We start from the raw sequence: 20177 nt of genomic DNA, 5'->3' as shown, positions 1-20177 counted from the left end.
TGTCTTGTCTGACCCCTTGACTTTGCTACATCAGCACCCCTTTCAACTCATAACTGCTGCTAAACATCTCCCACTGTGGCTGGATTGTGCCGAAGCCTAATATCCAAACACAGGTTCATCGCTATCCAAATGGCCAAGGCACAGAGATGAGGGTGTGAAGTCTTTACTCTGCCAAAGGAACGCTCATGAGGGAACAATGTTCCAAGCCCAGGATTTAAATGTGGGCTGATCCACATCCTACACCTTTGACCAGGAGCAAGTTATTTAAGCTCCTTGTGGCTCAGTTTCCCCACCTGTGAATGTGGATGTACCATCTACCTCCCTGAGCGGCCACGAGGATTAAATGAGGTAATAGATGCAGCATTCTCTGCATAAAACCCAGCATGTAGTGGGCACTTCAAACCTTTTAGTTTCCTCCTTCCCCACTCCCCCTGCCACAGTCCCCTGCCTGATCTGATGGGCATGGTGATCGAAGTAGGCAGCTCACCTGGAAAAGGTGGGATGGTGTCAGGCTGGAGCAGATCCTGGATTTGGAAGTGCCAGCTTTTAAACACATACAACCCAGCTGTTCTCTTCAAATCTGTGTATTGCATGCATCTATGCCTTAGTCTCTCAGTGACGATGTGAGCAAAAATACGTCTTTACATCCCACTGAATATGCTTTTCAAGAACAACTGAGAAGCAGTTGTTTGGTAGTTGTTCAGTTAAAGAAAAAAGAAACATTGGGGGGGGGGGCGACAAGGCAAAACAGAGGATAGAAATGGGGAATTTTGTTTCTGCTAACAAACCTATACAGGGTGCCACTCGTGGGTCAGGGATGATATCAAGCAGTTCGCATTCAGTTTCTCATTTATCCTCCAGCAATCCTACTAGACAGGCACTTATGGTCCCTGTAGGGCCCACTTCACAGATGAGGAAAGGGAGGCACAGAGAGCTGCTACAGCTTAGTGTCCAGGATGACACAATTACCAAGTGCCCAGGCCAGCATTTGAGCCCACGCAGACTATGTTCACCAACCCAAATTAGGCCACCAACGTTAGCACTTCCCAGAAGGGTCAAGGCCCGGGGAAACTGAATCACAGACACCATCACAGCCTTGACTGTTGGCTCCAAAAGGCCTCTTTGCAGATCCAGAAAAGGAGGGCAGCAGAATCACTCCTGTGATTCTTAAGGGCAGTAGTTTTGTTAGAAAAGCTTGATAACAACAACAACAACTATATATATACATATATATATATATATATATATATATATATATATTATTTGCAGTGAAAAAGTGCAGTATCTGGTAATAGACTCGTTGATGAACTATCTCTGTGATCAGTCTCAGAAAGCTCATAGTCCATCATTCAGGACTGCCATCACCATGACATCAGGTGGAACTTTTTTTCTTGTGTCTTCTTTTATAAAACATAACTTACACTGTTCTCAAACTCAGTGCTCATGTTAAACTTAGTAAATCGTTGGAAGAGAAAAAAAATCGCCAAAGAATTCATCCAACAGAGACATTTTTTCATAATTTTGTGGATTTAACATCATTATTAATTATTTATAGGTTCAAATATTTCAGGGATGTAGGTTAAATGGTGTTTCACTTTTTTTTTTTTTCGTAAGCCGAAACTGCTCTAAGTGTGACTTCTGGCTACATGTGGGGGCTCGTCATGCAGTCTTGTTTGTGGATGTGTGAGACCTTTCCCAGCCCAGAACTCCTGTCTTCTTCCTAAAAGCGTGTCCTGATACCATGAAACTATAACTTGGAATCTAAATAAGATTGTCTAGTGTGCCAATGAGGGGAGCCCTGGTTCCTTCAGGACTCTTGGAAAGGAAGAGGGGCCAAAGGGCGGGGAAGAGCGGCCCCTCATTGAAGGTCAATTAGGCGAATTACATAAAATTGCCACAACACACAACCACTTTGTTTCCTACACAAATGGCAATTCCATATGGCTTAATCCAATAATAAATGCCAGCGCAGACACCTTTTCTATCTTCCCACACTTCATCCTCCTAATGACCCTATGACCCCACTTTACATATAATGAAATGGAATTAAATGCATAAAGACATTGTCTGAGTTTGGGTTCCTCCAAAAGTTGACCCAGAGTCAAGGACTCGATACAAGGAATCTATCTGGAAGACAATCCCAGAAAGCACCAGTCAGAGAATGGCAACATACAACAGGGAAGGCAAGCAGTCAGTTATCAGGCCCTTGTCAAGCTAGTTACCCTCTAGGCAATGGCAGCCTAATCCTGCTGGGAAACTCTGCAAACCAGTGAGGAACACATGCCACGGAGTCACCCCACCTTGGGGATCGGGAGCTGGGGTATTTATACACGAGTTGTTTTTAGTCAGAACTCCAGGCTGCTTAGGATTAAGGCAGTATGTTACTGCCCCAGTATTCCCGCACCGGCCTGAAAGGCGGGCCAGAAGGCGGGCCAGTGTACACTGAAGTCATGAGAAGACAAGGGCAGGGCCCAGCCATGTCTGCTATGGTCCCAGAGGTAGCACCAACAGAGGCAGGATTTGCACCTGTGGCATTCTGACCTCATAACCCATGTCCTTCCCACGAATGCACAAGATATTGTCAAAACCCAGGAAACATCAGGGCCTGCAGGATGATCAGGAATCAGTTCTAGGTCAGATGTGGACAGCTGTAAGACGCTCAACAGCAGAAATACCACCCCGGGCTTCCCCTGCTGCGTAATCACTGCAGTCCCCTTTGCAGAGCCCTCTAGAGTTTATAAAATGCATGCACTCTATGACTTCGTTTGGCCTGCCTCTTGCCCATGACAGACTAAAATCCAGTCACTCACAAGATTATTATATGCATATCCACTCCAGAACTACTGAGCACCTGTGGTAGGAACTGTTTTAGGTAGTGGAGATGTAGAAGTAGACCCAATATGCAGACATGCTGGTGTGGTTTAACTCGTCTTCCAGTGGGGACAGCAGAATAAAGGGACACAAAGAGATGTGTAATGCAACATCATGTCATAGTTAGTGCCGTGAAAAACTGTGAGAGAAAATGATGGTGATGACGAGGCATACTGGCTTTTAAAATGGCGGGGGGGGGGCGGTTAGGGAAGCCAATTACATCTGAGCAGGGAAGGGAAGGAAGTGAGACCGTGTGGAAACAGGACAGTCCTGGCAGAATTAAGAGAGAGACAGGTCATGTGACTAGCACATGGCAAGACACGTGAGTCCCAAGATGTCAGCAAATACAGCGTACCATCTTGTTGGCTACAGTCAGGACTTAGGTGTTGGCTCTCACTGCCGGGAGGGACCACTGGAGGATTTAGAGCAGGGAAATGGCATGATGTATGTTCTTGAAGGCTCATTTTTAAAAAATTTCTTTCTAACTCAAGTGATCAGCAAGACATAAAACCAGGATTTAAATTCACGTCTTCCAACTCCTGATCCAGGGCTCTTCCCACTCAGGTTCATGGTCATTTTCCAGACCTGGATGTCCTTGGTACTCTGTTTTTCCTGTCCCTTGAAGAGTTACTTGTGCTCTCCTGACCAAATCTTAACACTGCTGTTACATATTCCCCAGGCATGTGGCTCTTTGGGACTTCTCTTTATCTCTTGGCCAATCACCTTTAACATTCTCCCATTTCTGTGAGCATCCTGTCCTCTTAGAGATATTCACCAAAACTCATGACACACAAATTTGCTCTACCAGAGCTAAATCCTGACCGTGAAAGTCAAGTGAGGACATTGGGATTAAAAGATAACCACTCTAATCAGAAAGTTTAACACAACACATTTCCAGGGGTCTGCATGATACCAAGGAATTTTTTAAATTAAGACCGCCTAAAAATTTCCCTCAGACTCTGGAAATAGAGGGTACCAGACCTCTGCATCACCACATTGTCTTTCTCCTCCAGACCAACATGGAATTGGGCCAAAGCTGCAAGGAGATATTATACTTGTCTTTTCCTTCATCATTACTGTTTTTTGTTTCTAAAATCTCAGATTTATTTGCTGCAGATCAAAAGCTGCATTGCTTTTTCAGCCAAGGCTGCAAAGACAAACAGCCTGTGTGGACAATTACAACGTGGGGCTTTCTTGGCTGCTTTAGTGTCAACACCAGCAACAAGAGTGTTTACCCCCTGCGTTAGACGAAGAAGAACAACAGACACATCCCACTCTCCCAGAGTTCCACTGGCACGATAGTATCCATAGAGGTACCCATTTGTCTTTTGACACTAGAGCAGGCCAGGCCAACAGCGGGCACACATGTATAGAAGAAGCGTGTAGACAGATAGTCACTTGTTTGGCTACATCTACAGCTTAAATTTGGTGTCCTCCAAACATGAAATGTTTCAAAGGCAGAATGATATTTCTGTTCACTTATTAAGGGATGACTAACTTGCTTTTGGCTGCACTACAAATGAATCACGGTAACAATCCCCAACTTGCGACTTCTGGTGTTCTGATGTAATGCATATCTATTAAAAGAAGAGGAAAGAGAGTGGGTGAGGGTGAGATCATGCAAAGACAGAACATAACACCGAGGGAGCTAGCGTAATTGATGAACTGCTGAGACCAAATCCATCCACTTTGAGGTGCTTTCTCGTGTCCTGGGTGAGGATCCCTTGCCAATCAGTTCCTACCCATTTACAGTTGCAGAATATAGACCCAGATTAAGACATGGAACTTGGAGGGATTTAACGAAGGAAAGATTTCATTTGGAGGTGAAAAGCAGATATTCCTTGAAAGCATTTTTAAAGCAATTTTGATTTAGTGTCACTTTGAAGGTAAGTACTTGGAGGCAAATGATGTAAGTTAGAAAAGCTAATGACCTCCCTTTTTAAAGTGTTTTAATGGGGGTGCCCGGCTGGCTGGCTCAGCTGGCAGAGAAGGCGACTCTTGATCTCTGGGTTCTAAGTTCAAGCTCCAAGTTAGGTGTAGAGATTACTTAAAAATAAAATCTTTTAAAAAATTGTTTTAATGAGCACAGCTCATTTGTAACCCTCAGAAGGAGGGGGTAGGAAGGTGAGGCAAGGAAAGGAAGACGACTGATAAAGGTGGACCATCAGACTGACTCCCCCTAGGGAGCTGGGGACCCTCACCACCTGCCAGTCTCTCCTCACAGGCAAGGATACTGGGAACCGCTTGACGCATCTCCTAGAGCCCGTTAATTGCCCTGCCTAGCAGAGTGGCTTTCTGGCCTTGAGCCTCCCCCTTCTCAATAAAAAACAAATACAGAGAGGAACTGAAAGGTATTGTAGAAGATCCTGTGAACCCACAGGTATTTTTCCTATGTTAATCACCACTCAGGACCAGACACTTCCTTCCTCCCAGATCCCTTCTGTACTCTCTACAAGGTGCCCCTGCTGTCTTCTGAGGAAGATCTCAGTGTGCCAAGGAGAGGCAGAGAGGAAATTAGACTCTGGCCTGTCGTGACCGGCAGCCCACACTGGCTTTGTCCCAGGCTCTGGCAGAAGGGGATTAGAAGAGCCAGTGCCTCCCCAGAACGGGAAATCACTCAGAGAAGGGAGTCTTGTTTTGCCTTTTTTTTTTTTCCAGTAAACCTATTTTCCCTACCCTGTGGTTTTTTTTCTGGGTTTCATCTACTATGAGATCTGTCATTGACCTAAAAAGAACTTCGGTGTGTTGAAAAAGCATACTTCAAGCAGCTACAATAAATCTCAAATTGGTATTTATGAAGTTAACTTTCTCTCACCCACATCCGATTGTATAGTATGTGGATGTCACTCATCCTAGAATTATGTCGTGTTGGAACCAAAAGGGTCTGTCCATAAAGATTAGCTAAACCAGCCTCCTGTTTTTTACTGATAAATCTGAGACCTGAAGGAATGACATTCCTAGGGTCTCTGGCACTCCCACGGAAGCAGCGGAAGCCAGACTTGAAGCCAAAACTTCTTATTACTGGATTCCACTCTGTCCCACAGCCTTTCTTCTTGGTAAGCCTGTCTGTGAAAAGGTTTATTTGGCAGCTACAGAGTCTGGAAGGAAAATAAGAAAAGGCAGTAATCTCCAAGCCCATCCCCTTCACTACCTGTTAATATTGCCACGTAATGCTGCCATCTACAGATGAGGTTTGGCTGTTAGGAGTATGTCTGGTCTCTCTTAATAGGCTCCAGATCCTCAAGCATGGCCATCCCACAGCTCAGTCACTGCCATGGCCAGTCATGTGAACCGGGTGAGCTCACAGTGCTTCACCCCTCCCCAAATCCTCTTAGCCCTCATTCAAAGTTGTGCTGGGCTATGGCCACACATCTCACTGCCCCCAAGATCCTACCTCTGCCCTTGACTCACTGGGTCAGCGTAGGTGACCTATTGACATCCTTGAGGCCTCAGCTGTTCCAGCTATAAAATGAGGATAATCATTTAATCATTCCCATCGAGTCTTATATTGAATAAATTTTTAAAAACTGTAAAGAAAGTACTTAGCAGACTAGTTACAATTACTGTTATCATTCTTAACCTGAAGGGTGATGAGCGCAAAGAAGCTAACAATTGAAATGGTATGGTCAGAGTCTGGGAATGAATCTCAATCTAACATTCAGTTCTGGCCTCTTTGGCAGCAAATACAGAATAGAAAATATTGTGATCAGGATTGACATTGGATTGGGCTTTACTAGCACAAAGTGTTTGGCATTGTCTACTGTTAGAATATTCCCTTTGTTTCAAAGGTTGTATCTCTTCAGTGATTTTCCATGTGTGAGCATGAGCACATTAAATTCAGGGAAATTATCCTATTATTGGCAACATGGCAGATTTGATGAGTATTTATTGAATGTGTGTTGAGTGAATAATCTAGAATCTATACATAGTTACGGAAACATGGATTATGTGTTGATTCACATGACAGATTCAGACTATATTAAGGTCAGGACTATTACTTTGTGTCACTTTCCCTTGTTTTTTGGTTTTTTTTCCCCCCTGAGGTTCTCCTACGGAACTAAATAATAATCTTGCATGGTTGGAGGTTGTCCATTTCATGGGATGGAGGTGTCTTAGTCACCTTAGTCACCTAAGGTTTTCCTGGCTCGCTTTCCCCTTTCTGGCCCCAAGAGAAAACATTAATTTAAAGGCAAAGATAAAGTCACTAGAAACCTGTCATTTTCACCTTCCTTTCCCAGTGCAGAAATTTAAAGTAAGTATACAGGGGGCAAAAAAGAGCATAGGTTCCATCTCTGGCTTCCTTTTTGCCCTGGGAATATATCTAAGGACACCTATTAATGTGTATGCTGTCCTTAGTGGGGCTCCCTTAGGAAAGTAAATCAGGGCATTCTAGAACCCTAACAGGGTGCTACCCAGGCAGCATGTGCAATGTGCCTGCCGACAGCTACGCACATGGCCAAGCACACACACATGTGTATGCTTGATACGCGGTCATAAGAACCAGAGATCAGAACTGAGGAGTTTTGGTTCTTCTCCATCCCTCCTATTATCTTCTCACCTCTTATCTCACAGTAGAATCCCACAGACGCCTCCTGCCAGGTGGGTGGCCTCAGCCAACACCCCCTCTCTGGCTGCTTTGTCATTCAGCAGCTCCCTGCCACTCAGAAGCAAGAGTGACACATACTCTACCCACCTCTCCATTGGAAATTCAAAGCAGCTACATCTCATGGCAGCTCTGGTGCTGAGAATTCAGAAACGTTCCTTCTCAAAAACTTCATTAAGGTCTCCTTTCCCAAGTCTCCCTCCTACGATCTGGTGGTATAGGAGTTAAGAGTGTCTGCTTTCTTCAGTCTGTGGTCCCAGGGATCGGAGCAGCAGATCTGCCGAGTTGGCAGGTCACGAAATAGTTTCTAACTCCCCACCCAGCAGGGCACGGTCGCCTTAGAGAATAGATGGAAAATATCCCCCTTGCTATAACTGGGTCCAGCCCTGTGGCTTAACACCATCTTATTTGGCAATCTTTTCCTCTTGACATATTTAGTAATCATTCTAAGGGAGATTTATTAGACTGTTCGTAGGAACAAACAAAGCACTAAATTTTACACATATGCATGCTTTCAATACCACTCCTTTTCTAGCCTATTCTGAATCTTTCCCCAAAGTCTTTCTTCAACACTTATCAAAACCCTCTTGTCTTTAAATTCCCCTTGGTTCTTCTCTCCCCTAAAGTAACTTTGTATTTGGGATTTTTTTTTTTTTTAGTTAGAAGTTCTTGTAATCAAAATTCAGTGGGCCATACTTAGAGAAGAATGGATAAGAAGACACATTCAAAGTTTAAAAATCACTGAAGACATTTTGCTCATCATTAATTCCAAAACACCAAAGCAAAAATTTAGCAGATGGTAAGAGTTTTGTGGAAATAATATCTTAGGTATCTCTGGGAGATCGTGTGTGTGTGTGTGTGTGTGTGTGTGTGTGTGTGTGTGTGTGTGTATGAGGGAAAGAACTCAGAATTATTTCAGCCAAATATAATATGGTGACGTGTTTCCTGAACCGAAGGGTTGGTGCCCATGAGGAGATGTGGGGGAGGGCACACTGAGAATTAGGTTTAACAACTCTTTCTCTGTGCTAACTAAAGGACTTTGACAGCTGGTACCCCTCCGACATTTTCAAAAAGCATAATAAATATCCCACTCACCCTAGCACAAGCACAGTAAAATATCTTCACAAATAATCCATCTGGGCAGATTTAAGAGAAAATATATCAGGGTCATGGAGACTCTCAGAAGGTTATGACTTCCAATGGCATAGTCACGGTGTGGCAACTGGGTGTTAAAGTTTATTCCCTTTACATATGAAATGTTTTTCTTTGTTCATTAGATACAGAGTGACTATCTCTGCTCCTGCAAGATCCCACTCAGTGCTAGGCACAGGCACACTCATTACTTAACACTCAATTACATGTCTACCACTGGCCTTGTGTTGCCGACTGGACTCATTTTACAGAGAAAAGGCCTAATTTTCTCACCTTAGACTGTAGAATACATATACTCCTACATATCTGAGCTTGAGCACTCGTGATTTTTTAGGCCACCTTAGCACTTGGGCAGTGCAAGCACCAATTCAACCATTAGTTGCTAGCAAGAACTTTGATTCAACTACTGGCATTGTTAACCTAGAAGTCTGAGGTCGTGGGCCAGGAGCACAAATTCTGGAGCCAGGCTGCCTGTCTCTCTCTTTTACTATGTGTGCGACCTTGGGCTAGCAACCATCTCAGTTTCCTCATCTGTAAAATGAGCCTAGTACTTGTACCTACATCATAGTCTCTTGTAAGGGTGAAATGGGCTAATCTGTGTAAAAGGCCTAGAACTGTACCTGGCATATAGTAGAAGCTGTTAAATGAGGGCTTGTAATACAAATGTAGTGATCCGAAGGGACACGTGCACCCAAATGTTTATAGCAGCAGTGTCCACGATAGCCAAACTATGGAAAGAACCTAGATGTCCATCAACAGATGAATGTATAAAGAAGATGTGGTATATATATATATATATATATATATATATATATATACAATGGAATACTATGCAGCCATCAAAAACGAAATCTTGCCATTTGCAATGACGTGGATGGAACTAGAGGGTATTAAGCTGAGCGAAATAAGTGAATCAGAGAAAGACAATTATATGATCTCTCAGATATGAGGGATTTGAGAGGCAGGGCAGGGGGTTGTTGGGAGCAGGGAAGGAAAAAATGAAACAAGATGGGATCAGTAGGGAGACAAACCATAAGAGACTCTTTTTTTTAATATTTTATTTATTTATTTGACAGAGATCACAAGTAGGCAGAGAGGCAGGCAGGGAGAGAGAGGAGGAAGCAGGCTCTCGGCAAGCAGAGAGCCTGATGTGGGGCTCGATCCCAGAACCCTGGGATCATGACCTGAGCCAAAGGCAAAGGCTTTAACCCACTGAGCCACCCAGGCGCCCCACCATAAGAGACTCTTAATCTCAGGAAATAAACTGAGGGTTGCTAGAGGGGAGGGGGTGGGAGGGATGAAGTGGTTGGGTGATGGACACTGGGAGGGTATGCGCTATGGTGAGTGTTGTGAATTGTGTAAGACTGATGAATCACAGACCTGTATCCCTGAAGCAAATAATACAAAATATGTTAATTAAAAAATAAGGAATTTTTTTTTAAATGAGAGATTGTGTTCCCAGTGTCCACTTTGATCACAGGTGTATAGAGCTTGGACATGGCAAATGTGACTTGAGGTGAGGTGTGCAGAACAAATCCCACTGTGCTTCCTTAGCATGACCACCATATATCCCCCCCCCCAGACTCTTGCAGTTCTGTCTCCCCTTCCATATAAGCAGATGAGGAAAGCCGGAGAATATGAGGTCCTTCGAGGTGAGCCTCTTGTCTTTTATGGCACCAAGTGACTGAATTGGATGGGGAAGTCATTTAGGGGCCCTAGAGATCAGCAGCAAGGGATCGGCCTCCACGTGAAGTTGTGCCTTAGTTCACTTGGTACATTACATCTTCAAGACGGTGGTCGTTAAGTGAGATTTTCAGACACTTATAGACCAACTGAGTCACAAATAAAGAAGAGAACACGTAGAAATAATGCTGGTGCTTTACACCAGTGCTTCTCAAACTGTACCTTTACCAGAATCCTCTGGAGAGCTTGTGAAAACCCAGATTCCTGGGCCCTACCCCAGAGATTTCTGATTTACTGGGTCGGAGGTGGAACCAGACAGTTTTCACCTCTGACAAGTTCCTGGGTTGTGCTGATGCTGGTTTTGCATCCTTGTTACCTGTTTCTATTGTAAGTTTATAACATTTCATTTGAACTGTTCAGCTTGAAGATGACACAAGTGACTCCGCCACCCCAAATGGACATATTTGAATCCACAGAGTTAAGGTCATGCATCAAGGTCTTATTTTTGGTAATAAACTGACTTTCATTTTTTTCTCCCATAGTTGCATGCGGCTGTGACCAGGATCCAGGTCCCGAGGCCTGGTTTTAATTACACGTTCGCCCACATATGTATCCTGAATAATGATAAGACTTGCATCGTGGATGACATAGTGCATGTCCTGGAGGAGCTAAAGAACGCTCGGGCCACCAACCGGACCAATTTTGCTATCACATACCCGATCACTCACTTAAAGGACGGGAGGGCAGTGTACAATGGACACCAGCTTGGAGGCGTCACTGTGCACAGCAAGGACCGGGTAAAATCCGCAGAGGCCGTCCAGCTCACCTACTACCTGCAGTCAATCAACAGTCTCAACGACATGGTGGCTGAGAGGTGGGAGTCCAGTTTCTGTGACACTGTCCGACTGTTCCAGAAATCCAACAGCAAAGTCAAAATGTACCCTTACACGTCCTCCTCACTGAGGGAAGATTTCCAGAAGACCAGCCGTGTATCAGAACGTTACCTGGTCACCAGCCTGATCCTGGTGGTCACCATGGCCATCCTGTGCTGCTCCATGCAGGACTGCGTCCGCAGCAAGCCCTGGCTGGGTCTGCTCGGGCTGGTGACCATAACCCTGGCCACGCTCACCGCGGCCGGCATCATCAATCTTACCGGTGGGAAATACAATTCCACCTTCCTGGGAGTCCCTTTCATCATGCTAGGTAATTACCACCCTTCATTTTTTTATTTCCTCCTGCTGCTGGTGGTGACTGGGTTCCTAAATGGCAAAGAGTAGCCACCTAACAACTCTGTTTTGTTTATCGTGTCTTCCTTTTGCCCAAAGTCCTGGGACCAATTCTGTAATGTCCTGGCCATTGGCAAGGGGCAACCTTATTGGGTAAATGTGCCAGGAGTCCCAAGCCATGGGTCCCAGCCCTGGTTCTCCAGTAAGTAGCGGTGTGGCAATTAGATGATATGAATCTTCTCTGGTGCTGCAGTGTCTTCGGTGGGGCTTCCCCAGAAGCAGACCCTGACACAAGGATTTAGATAGAAGTCGTTAATTTGGGAGGTGAGCCCAGGAAGCCTCAGCGTTGGAGTGAGAACACAAGTCAGGGAAGGAAGACAACTCGGGCTATGTTCATGGGCCACTTACTGCTTTAGGCTCCAGTGGCTCAATCCCCCAGGGGACCTTCGAGAGACTTAACAGAACACACCTCAGAGAGGTCCTCCTTGAGGGATGAGGAAGCTGTAAGCTGGCCCATGTACCCAGAAACCTATGTACGAGTCACTGACAGCTCTCCCCAGGGAAGACTGAGCACAATCCTGCAGCCCCAAAAATCCCTCAGGTGGATGGTGTTTGTCATGAGAAGACTTCCGTGAGCTGCGAAATAGTGAATCGGAGGGCACATAGGTTGGGCACTGACAGGGTCTGCTACCCTCAGTTTCTCCACCCTAGGGATGGAATGGAAGTGAATATCACAAAAAGGGACATGATAAATGTACAAGAATTTTGAAAGCAACAAGTGTGAAATAAATAAGAAGGTATCTTTTCTTCCTGTCCTTGCTATAAACTCAGGAGAATGTTTTAAAATGATGGTGTGAGAATCCCAGTCTATTCTCTCTTAGGGGCTGTGAGAATTTCCTGATAGAGATCACAGTGAAAACAAAGCCAGAGTGGTTCTAGTACAACACCAGTTGCTCTGTTCATCTGGTATTGAAGATGGCATACCCAGCAAGCCTGATGACAGGGTTCCTGCAGGCCAAGGGTTCCAGGGGCTCGCTTCTCCCTTTTCTGTGGCCACTTCTCATCAATTCCTTTAGCAAAATTAAAATGTCATTTGGAATCAGATACTGACATGACAAATGAAGTGGCATTTTTCACTGAATGAGAAAGAACTATGGTTGAGTTCATTAGAATCCCTAATGCCCAGTTCAGGGGTAGCAGAAGGAAAGAAAAGAATTTACTCAGGAGACCTCAGCTGCAAGGTCACAAAACAACATGCTGCCCTCCAGGCTCTGAGGCCTGTGGGAATACAGACCTGGGCAATAAAAACATATATGGTAGCTCAAGAGAAAGGGGGCACTGCAGAGACCGAGCAAGTCGCACATTCACCAGGTCGCTTTGCTCATTGCCATCAAACACAACACAGAAGAGGGCTGCCATACTTCCTCCTGAATTCAGTCCATTAAGAAGGCAGCATAACTAGCCTCTTGAACCCCAAGACGATGTGAGCCGATGGTGGGCTTCATGTTGGTTCTTTGAAGACTCAGTGTCACTGGGTAGTAGCTTCCATGGACGCTTGAGTCAAGGTTTCTTTAAATGAACATGTTATACCCATGATTAGTCCCATGCTTGGATTTTATCTTTTGGCTTTTTGTTTGAAAAATGCAGTGATTTTTGTTGTGATTTTTTTTTTTTTTGTGGGAGGAAGAGAAAACAGAAATAAGGAAAGAGCAGAGAACTGAAGGAAGTGGGTTTTTAAGATCAAGAAGAAAGACTGTCAGAGCTAGAAAAAGGACCATTGGCCCAGGTTTGATGACACTTCAAAGTGTGATTGGTGAGGCCAAAGGATGACTCAATATTTAAAGCTTCCTAAAAACTAATTGCATTAAGTAAAATAAAACTTCAATATTTAGAGCTTCTTAAAATTATTTCTAAGTAAAACAACATAGCAATAGTCAAAACTTCTTAACATTAACCTCACCAAAAAAAAAAAAAAATCGATTTCACCAAGTAAAATGAAACGGAACATCTGAAACTTCTATAAATTAACTTTATTAAGTAAACTAAGTTATGATATTTAAGATTTCTTCAAACTTCTTTTTGTACTTCCTAAAGAAGTTTTAAACATGGTAAATCAAAGTCAGCACAAAAAGGAATATACCAGCTAGGATCGGTGCAAGGAAAGATGTAAGAGATTGGATGCTGTTAGCCAAGAAATGGCTTTAGAAAACAAATCCAGAAATAGTAGCGCCGCAACTCCACAGAGACCGAGGATCACTGAACTTGACGTCAGAGTTCAATTCAGAAAAATCTGGTGTTCGTGGTGAAAGAGACCAAGTGCCGCAGGTACCCAATACTCTCTTGTTTGCAATTTGTGAGGAAAGTTAAATGCATTGATTTGATGGCAGTTTTCCCTGCTAACAATCAGTCTGCAAACTTCCTGTACATTTTCAGCCCAAAGAGATCTCAAATTACTTAGTCACAACAAAAGAAGCTATGCATTTTAGTAGCTGGGGCCCATCTGCAATAAATAGTTTGCACCATGTAATGGGTACTTAATATGCTCATAAAGCCAACAGTGCCTGGATTTAGGATGGTTTAGGTTAGGTTTAGGTTAGGTACCCTTCTGTGTTTCACAGATAAACTCTTCATTCTCAGAATTTGATTGTAAAATGAAATATAAGCAAGAGCATGTTCATAAATGCTGCATTAAGAGCCCATGTTTAATTCTGGATTTTTGATGACCAGTCCCTAAACACCAATAAATATTTCAAATGACCAAGAAAAAATGCGGTGCTAAGGGTTTTGCATTATGAGTCAATAAACTGTTCATCCAGTTTTAAAATCTGCCTGTCTATAATATAAAATGGCTATGCCTAAGCTAAGATTTAAGCAAAACTTCTTGATTTTCCATGTTATATAAATACAATATCAAATTAAAATGTAAAACTATGTGGCCTCATTTAAAAGGAAAAGCATCTTAGAAAAAAAGCCTCTATACAGATTTCCTTGGCCAACAACAGGTCTATAACGTAATAAACATTATATTTAAAATTCAACAAACTAAACATTCTCAGTGTGATGCCGGTCACATAAGGCCAGATCCAGCCAAATGCCAAAATGGCAGTAGACTGACTTAGAATGGAAAATTTTAAGACCACGTGTGTCAAGCAGTATTAACCTGACAAAATTCCAGAATAGAAAAGAATTTGGATAAACTCTGAGAGTTCGCCATAATGGGATGTGACTGTGTGTTTCTAGCCAAGACGATACGTGACATCTCTGGCAATAAGAATATATCCTACACAGATGAATCATTTTGACAATGATGTAAGCATAGATACATCATGATTTAGAATGTTTTTAATCAGTGTCATGCATATTAGACAATCCCACTTCTGCCAAAACCCCTGTCCATATGAGTCAGATCAGTTTATTCAGAGCTGAAGTCCTTAAAGGTCTACTTCATTATAAATGTCCATTGACATTTTTTAGTTACTATAAACTTGGAGAAGAGTTTGTCTCATCCATACCCATTATTCATAAAGTATTACCCTTTCTTTCCAAACTATATTAGTATCAGGTACTGAAGTATTTGAACTGCCATTTGTAAACATCGAACACTCATCATTTTAACCTGTTATGGAACTTCCTTTAAAGGATGAGGCTTTACACCATTGCCCTCCAGTTGGCTATGATTTAAGAAATTGGCAAAGATTTTGTGCATGCAAGCTCTCTTTACAGGCTTACTATTTGCACAGCTTTCCTGGTCAGATACAAATCAGGAAGGGAATGGAATGTTGGAGAATATAGGAGGGAACAGAAGGAAGGTTTCTTCCTTCTTCATGTGGAAGGTTTGTGACTTCATGTATATTCTGACCAGCTGAAAGGAGAGAACTAAAGTTGTGGTGAAAGAGAGTTTTGGTATTAGTTTGTACATGGGTTGCTTTGCATTTACCAAAATACAAAAGCCATGGAGATCAGATGAGCCAAAAAAAATATTCTTCAAAAAAATATTCCTCAAGCCGTTTCATAACAGATTGCTAACCACTATATGATCACAGTGAGCTACTGGGGATTCAAAGCTCTTTCAAGTGTTTGGGACTTTTGAGAAGGTCAAATGCCACATCTGGGGTGCCCTCCTCCTTCTGAATTTTCAAGCCTGGCCACTCAAATTCAAGGATAGGAAGGGAAGAAAGGATGTAATTAAGTGATAGGAGGAGAATAATAGCAGAGGCATTTGGTTCTTTTCAAGTATATTCCAAGATTATCTGTATTTAACAGAAACCAGAAGATCGGTTCAGTTTTCTGAGAATTTTTTTCTCATCTGATGCCACCTGGAATATGATGCAGTATAATGAGTTTAGGCTTTGAAGAGGTGAAAGTTCTCATGCAGGAAATTTAGTTCTGAGAAATCAGAATTCTTAATTACTTTTGCTCTAAACTCAAGCAGACCTGAAAGGTTTTGCTTTCTGGTTGAGCATTCTGGCATGTTTCTTTCTTCTTCTTCTTTTTTCTTTAAGTAATCCCTATGCCCAATATGGGGCTTGAAACTCAGGACCCCCAAGATCAAGAGTCACATGCTCTCCTGACTGAGCCAGCCAGGTGCCCCATATTCTGATATATTTCTAAAGCCGTGAGACATGCGGGGTGAGGAAATCAGCCAGATAATTATAAAGTTCGAGCCATAGGAAATTGCCAATATTTAACTGTTTTTGACCTACAAAATTGGTACAAATAACCAGCCATTTTTGAACTAAAAAGCAGTAATTTCTTATGGTTCAACCTAATACATTATTGTAGAAGTCCATTATCTGCAACAATATGACAGTCTATATGACGGAATAGAATGCTGTGGAAATACTCTGCTTGGAACATTAATCACTAATTGGTTCAGTAATTTCTGGAGGAAAAAAACCCTAGTTGATAAGGGTTTTATTATTCTCAGTTTTGTTTACATGTGATTTAAAATAAGACAGTAATTCCATATAATAGTTTCAAAGTTTTTTACCCTGGGTATCTTTTTTGTAATGTCCGGTAGTTATTTGGGAACTAATTTACAAGGAGATTGTGCAATCTAGTTTTGTGGGTAGTTCTCACCCTTTTATTATGCCTCACCAATCATATTCCATTAAAGGGTGAGTGGGGAGAAATAGTTCTGGGGGAAATGGTACAAAACGTGTTCTATTGTTCTATTCTTAACCATAATGGAGGATGAGAACAGGACTGATGGCTCAGGTCCAGGAATGCAGAGCTCAGTAAGGCAGAGGAATGCAGTGACTCCTCCTCTTTGACCCTAGTCTTGGTACAGTCTAGGTGGTCTAGCCCCACCTAGTCTAGGGACTGGGGAAATGGCAGATTTTACAAAGGAGAGGCAACAGCAGGACATTGACCTGGTAATAATAGGCTATGGAGAAAAATACCTAGTTTGGTGTTGCACTGGGCCAGCATCTCAGAAAGTCACTGCTGGGACCAAGTAGTAGTAACCAAATGGGTCTATAGGAGCTCACAATGCAAGAAGATACACAGTCATTGTCAAGGAAATTCTGAATTTCACCTAGGCTACTTCAGTAGCCAAAAACCAAAATGTAGATGGAACATAAGAGAGAGATTCTAGCCTCTTCTCTGCACTGATGGTATAGTGGAACTAGCATTTCTCTTCCTCACCAGCAAAATAACTTTCAAATCAGCCTACTATCCATCATATGTGTGTGTGTGTGTGTGTGTGTGTGCATGGTATATATCACATCAGCTATATTATATGTCATATGTAATATGATACATTATGCAATAAGTTCATGTGCATACATATGCATTTCACATGTTTATAACATTATATAGCATATATTTTTTGAATATTTGAATATAAATACTATATATTTCCCTATTATATAGTATATATTCACACATTTTATATGTAAATATATAAAACATATTTGAATAGGATATGACATATATGCATATATTTATATATTAAATATGTCGCCTATATGTAAAGATATTACACAATGACCATAGCATATACTGCGGGGCCCATTTGCAGACACTGATTTCATATAGTGCGTGCACACACACACACACACACACACACTCAGTATCTAAATACCTTTCTTTCAACAAGGAAAAGCTATTTGCATATTCATTTCTTGGACTCTTATTTGCAGCTCTCTAATGAAGGAAAAGCATTTCTCAGATTAAAATCCAATGCTGTGATTAGAATTGCCAAACTGTGACAAGTCTCTGGTAGAAAGCATAGGATGTGTGTGTTTGCCCTGATGTGTACATCCTTCTTAACTTAAGCACAGTATACCTTCCTTAACTCTCACTCTTTTTTTTTAAACATTTTTTTTAAGATTTTATCCATTTATTTGACAAAGATCACAAGTAGGCAGAGAGAGAGAGAGAGAGAGAGGAGGAAACAGGCTCCCCGCTGAGCAGGGAGCCCGATGCGGGCTTCGATCCCAGGACCCTGGGATCATGACCTGAGCCGAAGGCAGAGGCTTTAACCCACTGAGCCACCCAGGCGCCCTTTAACTCTCACTCTTAACTGTGACACAAAACAGGCTGGGATAAACCAAACAATTCAGCATAGAAAGTAAATGTTTATAACTGGCAAAGTGTAAATGTAACCCAATTAATGAACTTCCCCCTGAAAATAGATGTTACTCAACCCTGACATTCATACATCTTAAATTTCTTCTCAAAAAAACCCCCAAATCATGAATTTACGGGGATGCCACTGAAAGAAAAGTATTTTATGAACGTGAGCTACTTAGTGAGGCTCATCTAAGAGTAAAATATGTTTTAAGCAGATTTTGCTCACACAAAATCATCATACTCTGTATTCATCATACTCTGGGTCTTCTAGAAAAATGTAGTAATTTTATTTTCACATAAGAAATTTGGCACTGCCCAGGCATGCTATAAATGGTTTCATTGTCTCTTTATATTAAATGTTTTTACACTGAAACTAAAAGATCATCCACCAGCAAGCCATCCCATTTCACCTCCTCATCTTCTCAGCTACTCCTTGTGTTCTGGAACTCCAGATGAGGAAATCCTGCTAGTATGGAAAGGATGAAAATGTGAGTAGTGCCCAAAGGCATCAGCCTCTGTGCTATGTCTGTGCGTGTCGGGGAAGGCAGGAGAATCTGGGCTTGGAGAAAAATCTGTCCTACAGAATCCAAATGCACAAAATAGATCAATTTGCTTGTAATTATTCATTGGCAAAAAAATAAACAAATCACCCAGACTGCCTCTGATAGCAAAACCATTACATACATTGAAAATATGATTTGTTTTATGAATAGCTTTCCCAAAGCACGTCTACTGGGTAAAGCTGGGTTAGCTCTCAACTATTCGTTGGTAAATTCCTGCATTAGTGGATCATAAACAACCCTGAAGGCTTTGGTCAGGCCCCAAAAAAGGGTCTGGGTAAGGATGAGATTTGATCTGCGAGTGTTCCTGAGCCTCACCCTAAGTGACTGGAAGATTAGCCAGTTGGGGTTTTTCCACCATTAGTGCTATTTATCACTTGTGCTGTTTCTCTCCTCATGGCTCCAAAGCCTGAGAGTCACGTGTACATACAGATATAAAATCACTTGGAAAAGCAGAAAAATGATTAGCCTAAGTCCTCTAGTATTTGATTTTACTAGATGATAGTCCCAAAGTCTACTGCTAATAAAACGTAAATTGCACTCCTGGTACAAATTGTATCTGAATGTTGGCAAAGAACTCCACTGTCCTCACCCCAAGACCTGGCTAAAAGCCCCCACTGCTTCAAAGTGTTCACTCGTGAATAATCAGAACTTGGGCCTGTACGTGTGACACATACTGACACCCATGGAAGTATACAGACTTGCAGTGTACCGAAATAGAAACAAACATCTTGCATGTGCTTTTAAAAGACAAGTGAATACTTTAAAAGCTTCTTTATCTTAAGAATTTGATAGAATCAATATGTGTGGTTTAACAGTTCCCTTTGGCAACTCTTCAGCCTTAAACACTGTGACTGTAAGAGAGGGAATCCCGTGGGGTATCCATTGGTTTCTGGCGTGCTCACCAGGATAGTCTTTACTTCCAGGTCTTGGGCCATGGACCTGCCATTGTGACATTGTGTCCCGTCTCCTATAACCACCACAGGCCCTCTGGTCACCAAAGGCTAAGTCTGTTTGGAACTTCAGGTTTGGGTAACTCCCTACATGAGTGCTGCTACAAGGGAGTGCTCGTGAACAGGCTTGCAACTCGGGAGATGGATAATGGTCCCTTGCTAGAATGATGCTTTGCACCAATGACATACACCCCTTGGTCAGATTTGATAGAGAGGCTTACAGAGTTCAGACTTCATAGAGAAAAATTTAAAAACTACAATGCTAAGAAGACAGCAATATTTTTGCTTTTAAAGCACCTTTTAAAAATAGGGGAAATGACAGCTAAACCTCTGAAAAGTATCTTCAGTCCACATGCAGTATCTGTTTGCCTACATCTGTGCGATCTGGCCTCAGAGTCCTGCTTGCTGGACCCCAGCCCCAAAGCTAAGAGGGTGATGGATGATGGTGACACTAAAGAAGGGAGGCACCTGCTGAGAGAGGAAAGTGAAGAGGAAAGGAACCTACCAAAACCTTTCTTCCCTGCCTTTCCTTGATTTCACCAGCCTGTTTCTG

The 20177-nt window shown here is 42.5% G+C and overlaps 1 protein-coding gene across 1 annotated transcript in view; it reads left to right on the top strand.

Annotated features, from left to right (window-relative positions):
* Positions 1-20177, top strand: part of PTCHD1 (patched domain containing 1) — a 56046-nt gene that overhangs the window by 27916 nt on the left and 7953 nt on the right. The window contains exon 4 of the mRNA XM_047716692.1: positions 10852-11512. Within this exon, the coding sequence (XP_047572648.1) occupies positions 10852-11512 (661 nt within the window). The remainder of the gene's footprint in view (positions 1-10851; positions 11513-20177) is intronic.

This window comes from Lutra lutra, chromosome X, assembly GCF_902655055.1.
Source record: "Lutra lutra chromosome X, mLutLut1.2, whole genome shotgun sequence".
In the NCBI taxonomy this organism is placed as follows: domain Eukaryota; kingdom Metazoa; phylum Chordata; class Mammalia; order Carnivora; family Mustelidae; genus Lutra; species Lutra lutra.
This window is presented reverse-complemented; position numbering and strand designations above follow the sequence as displayed.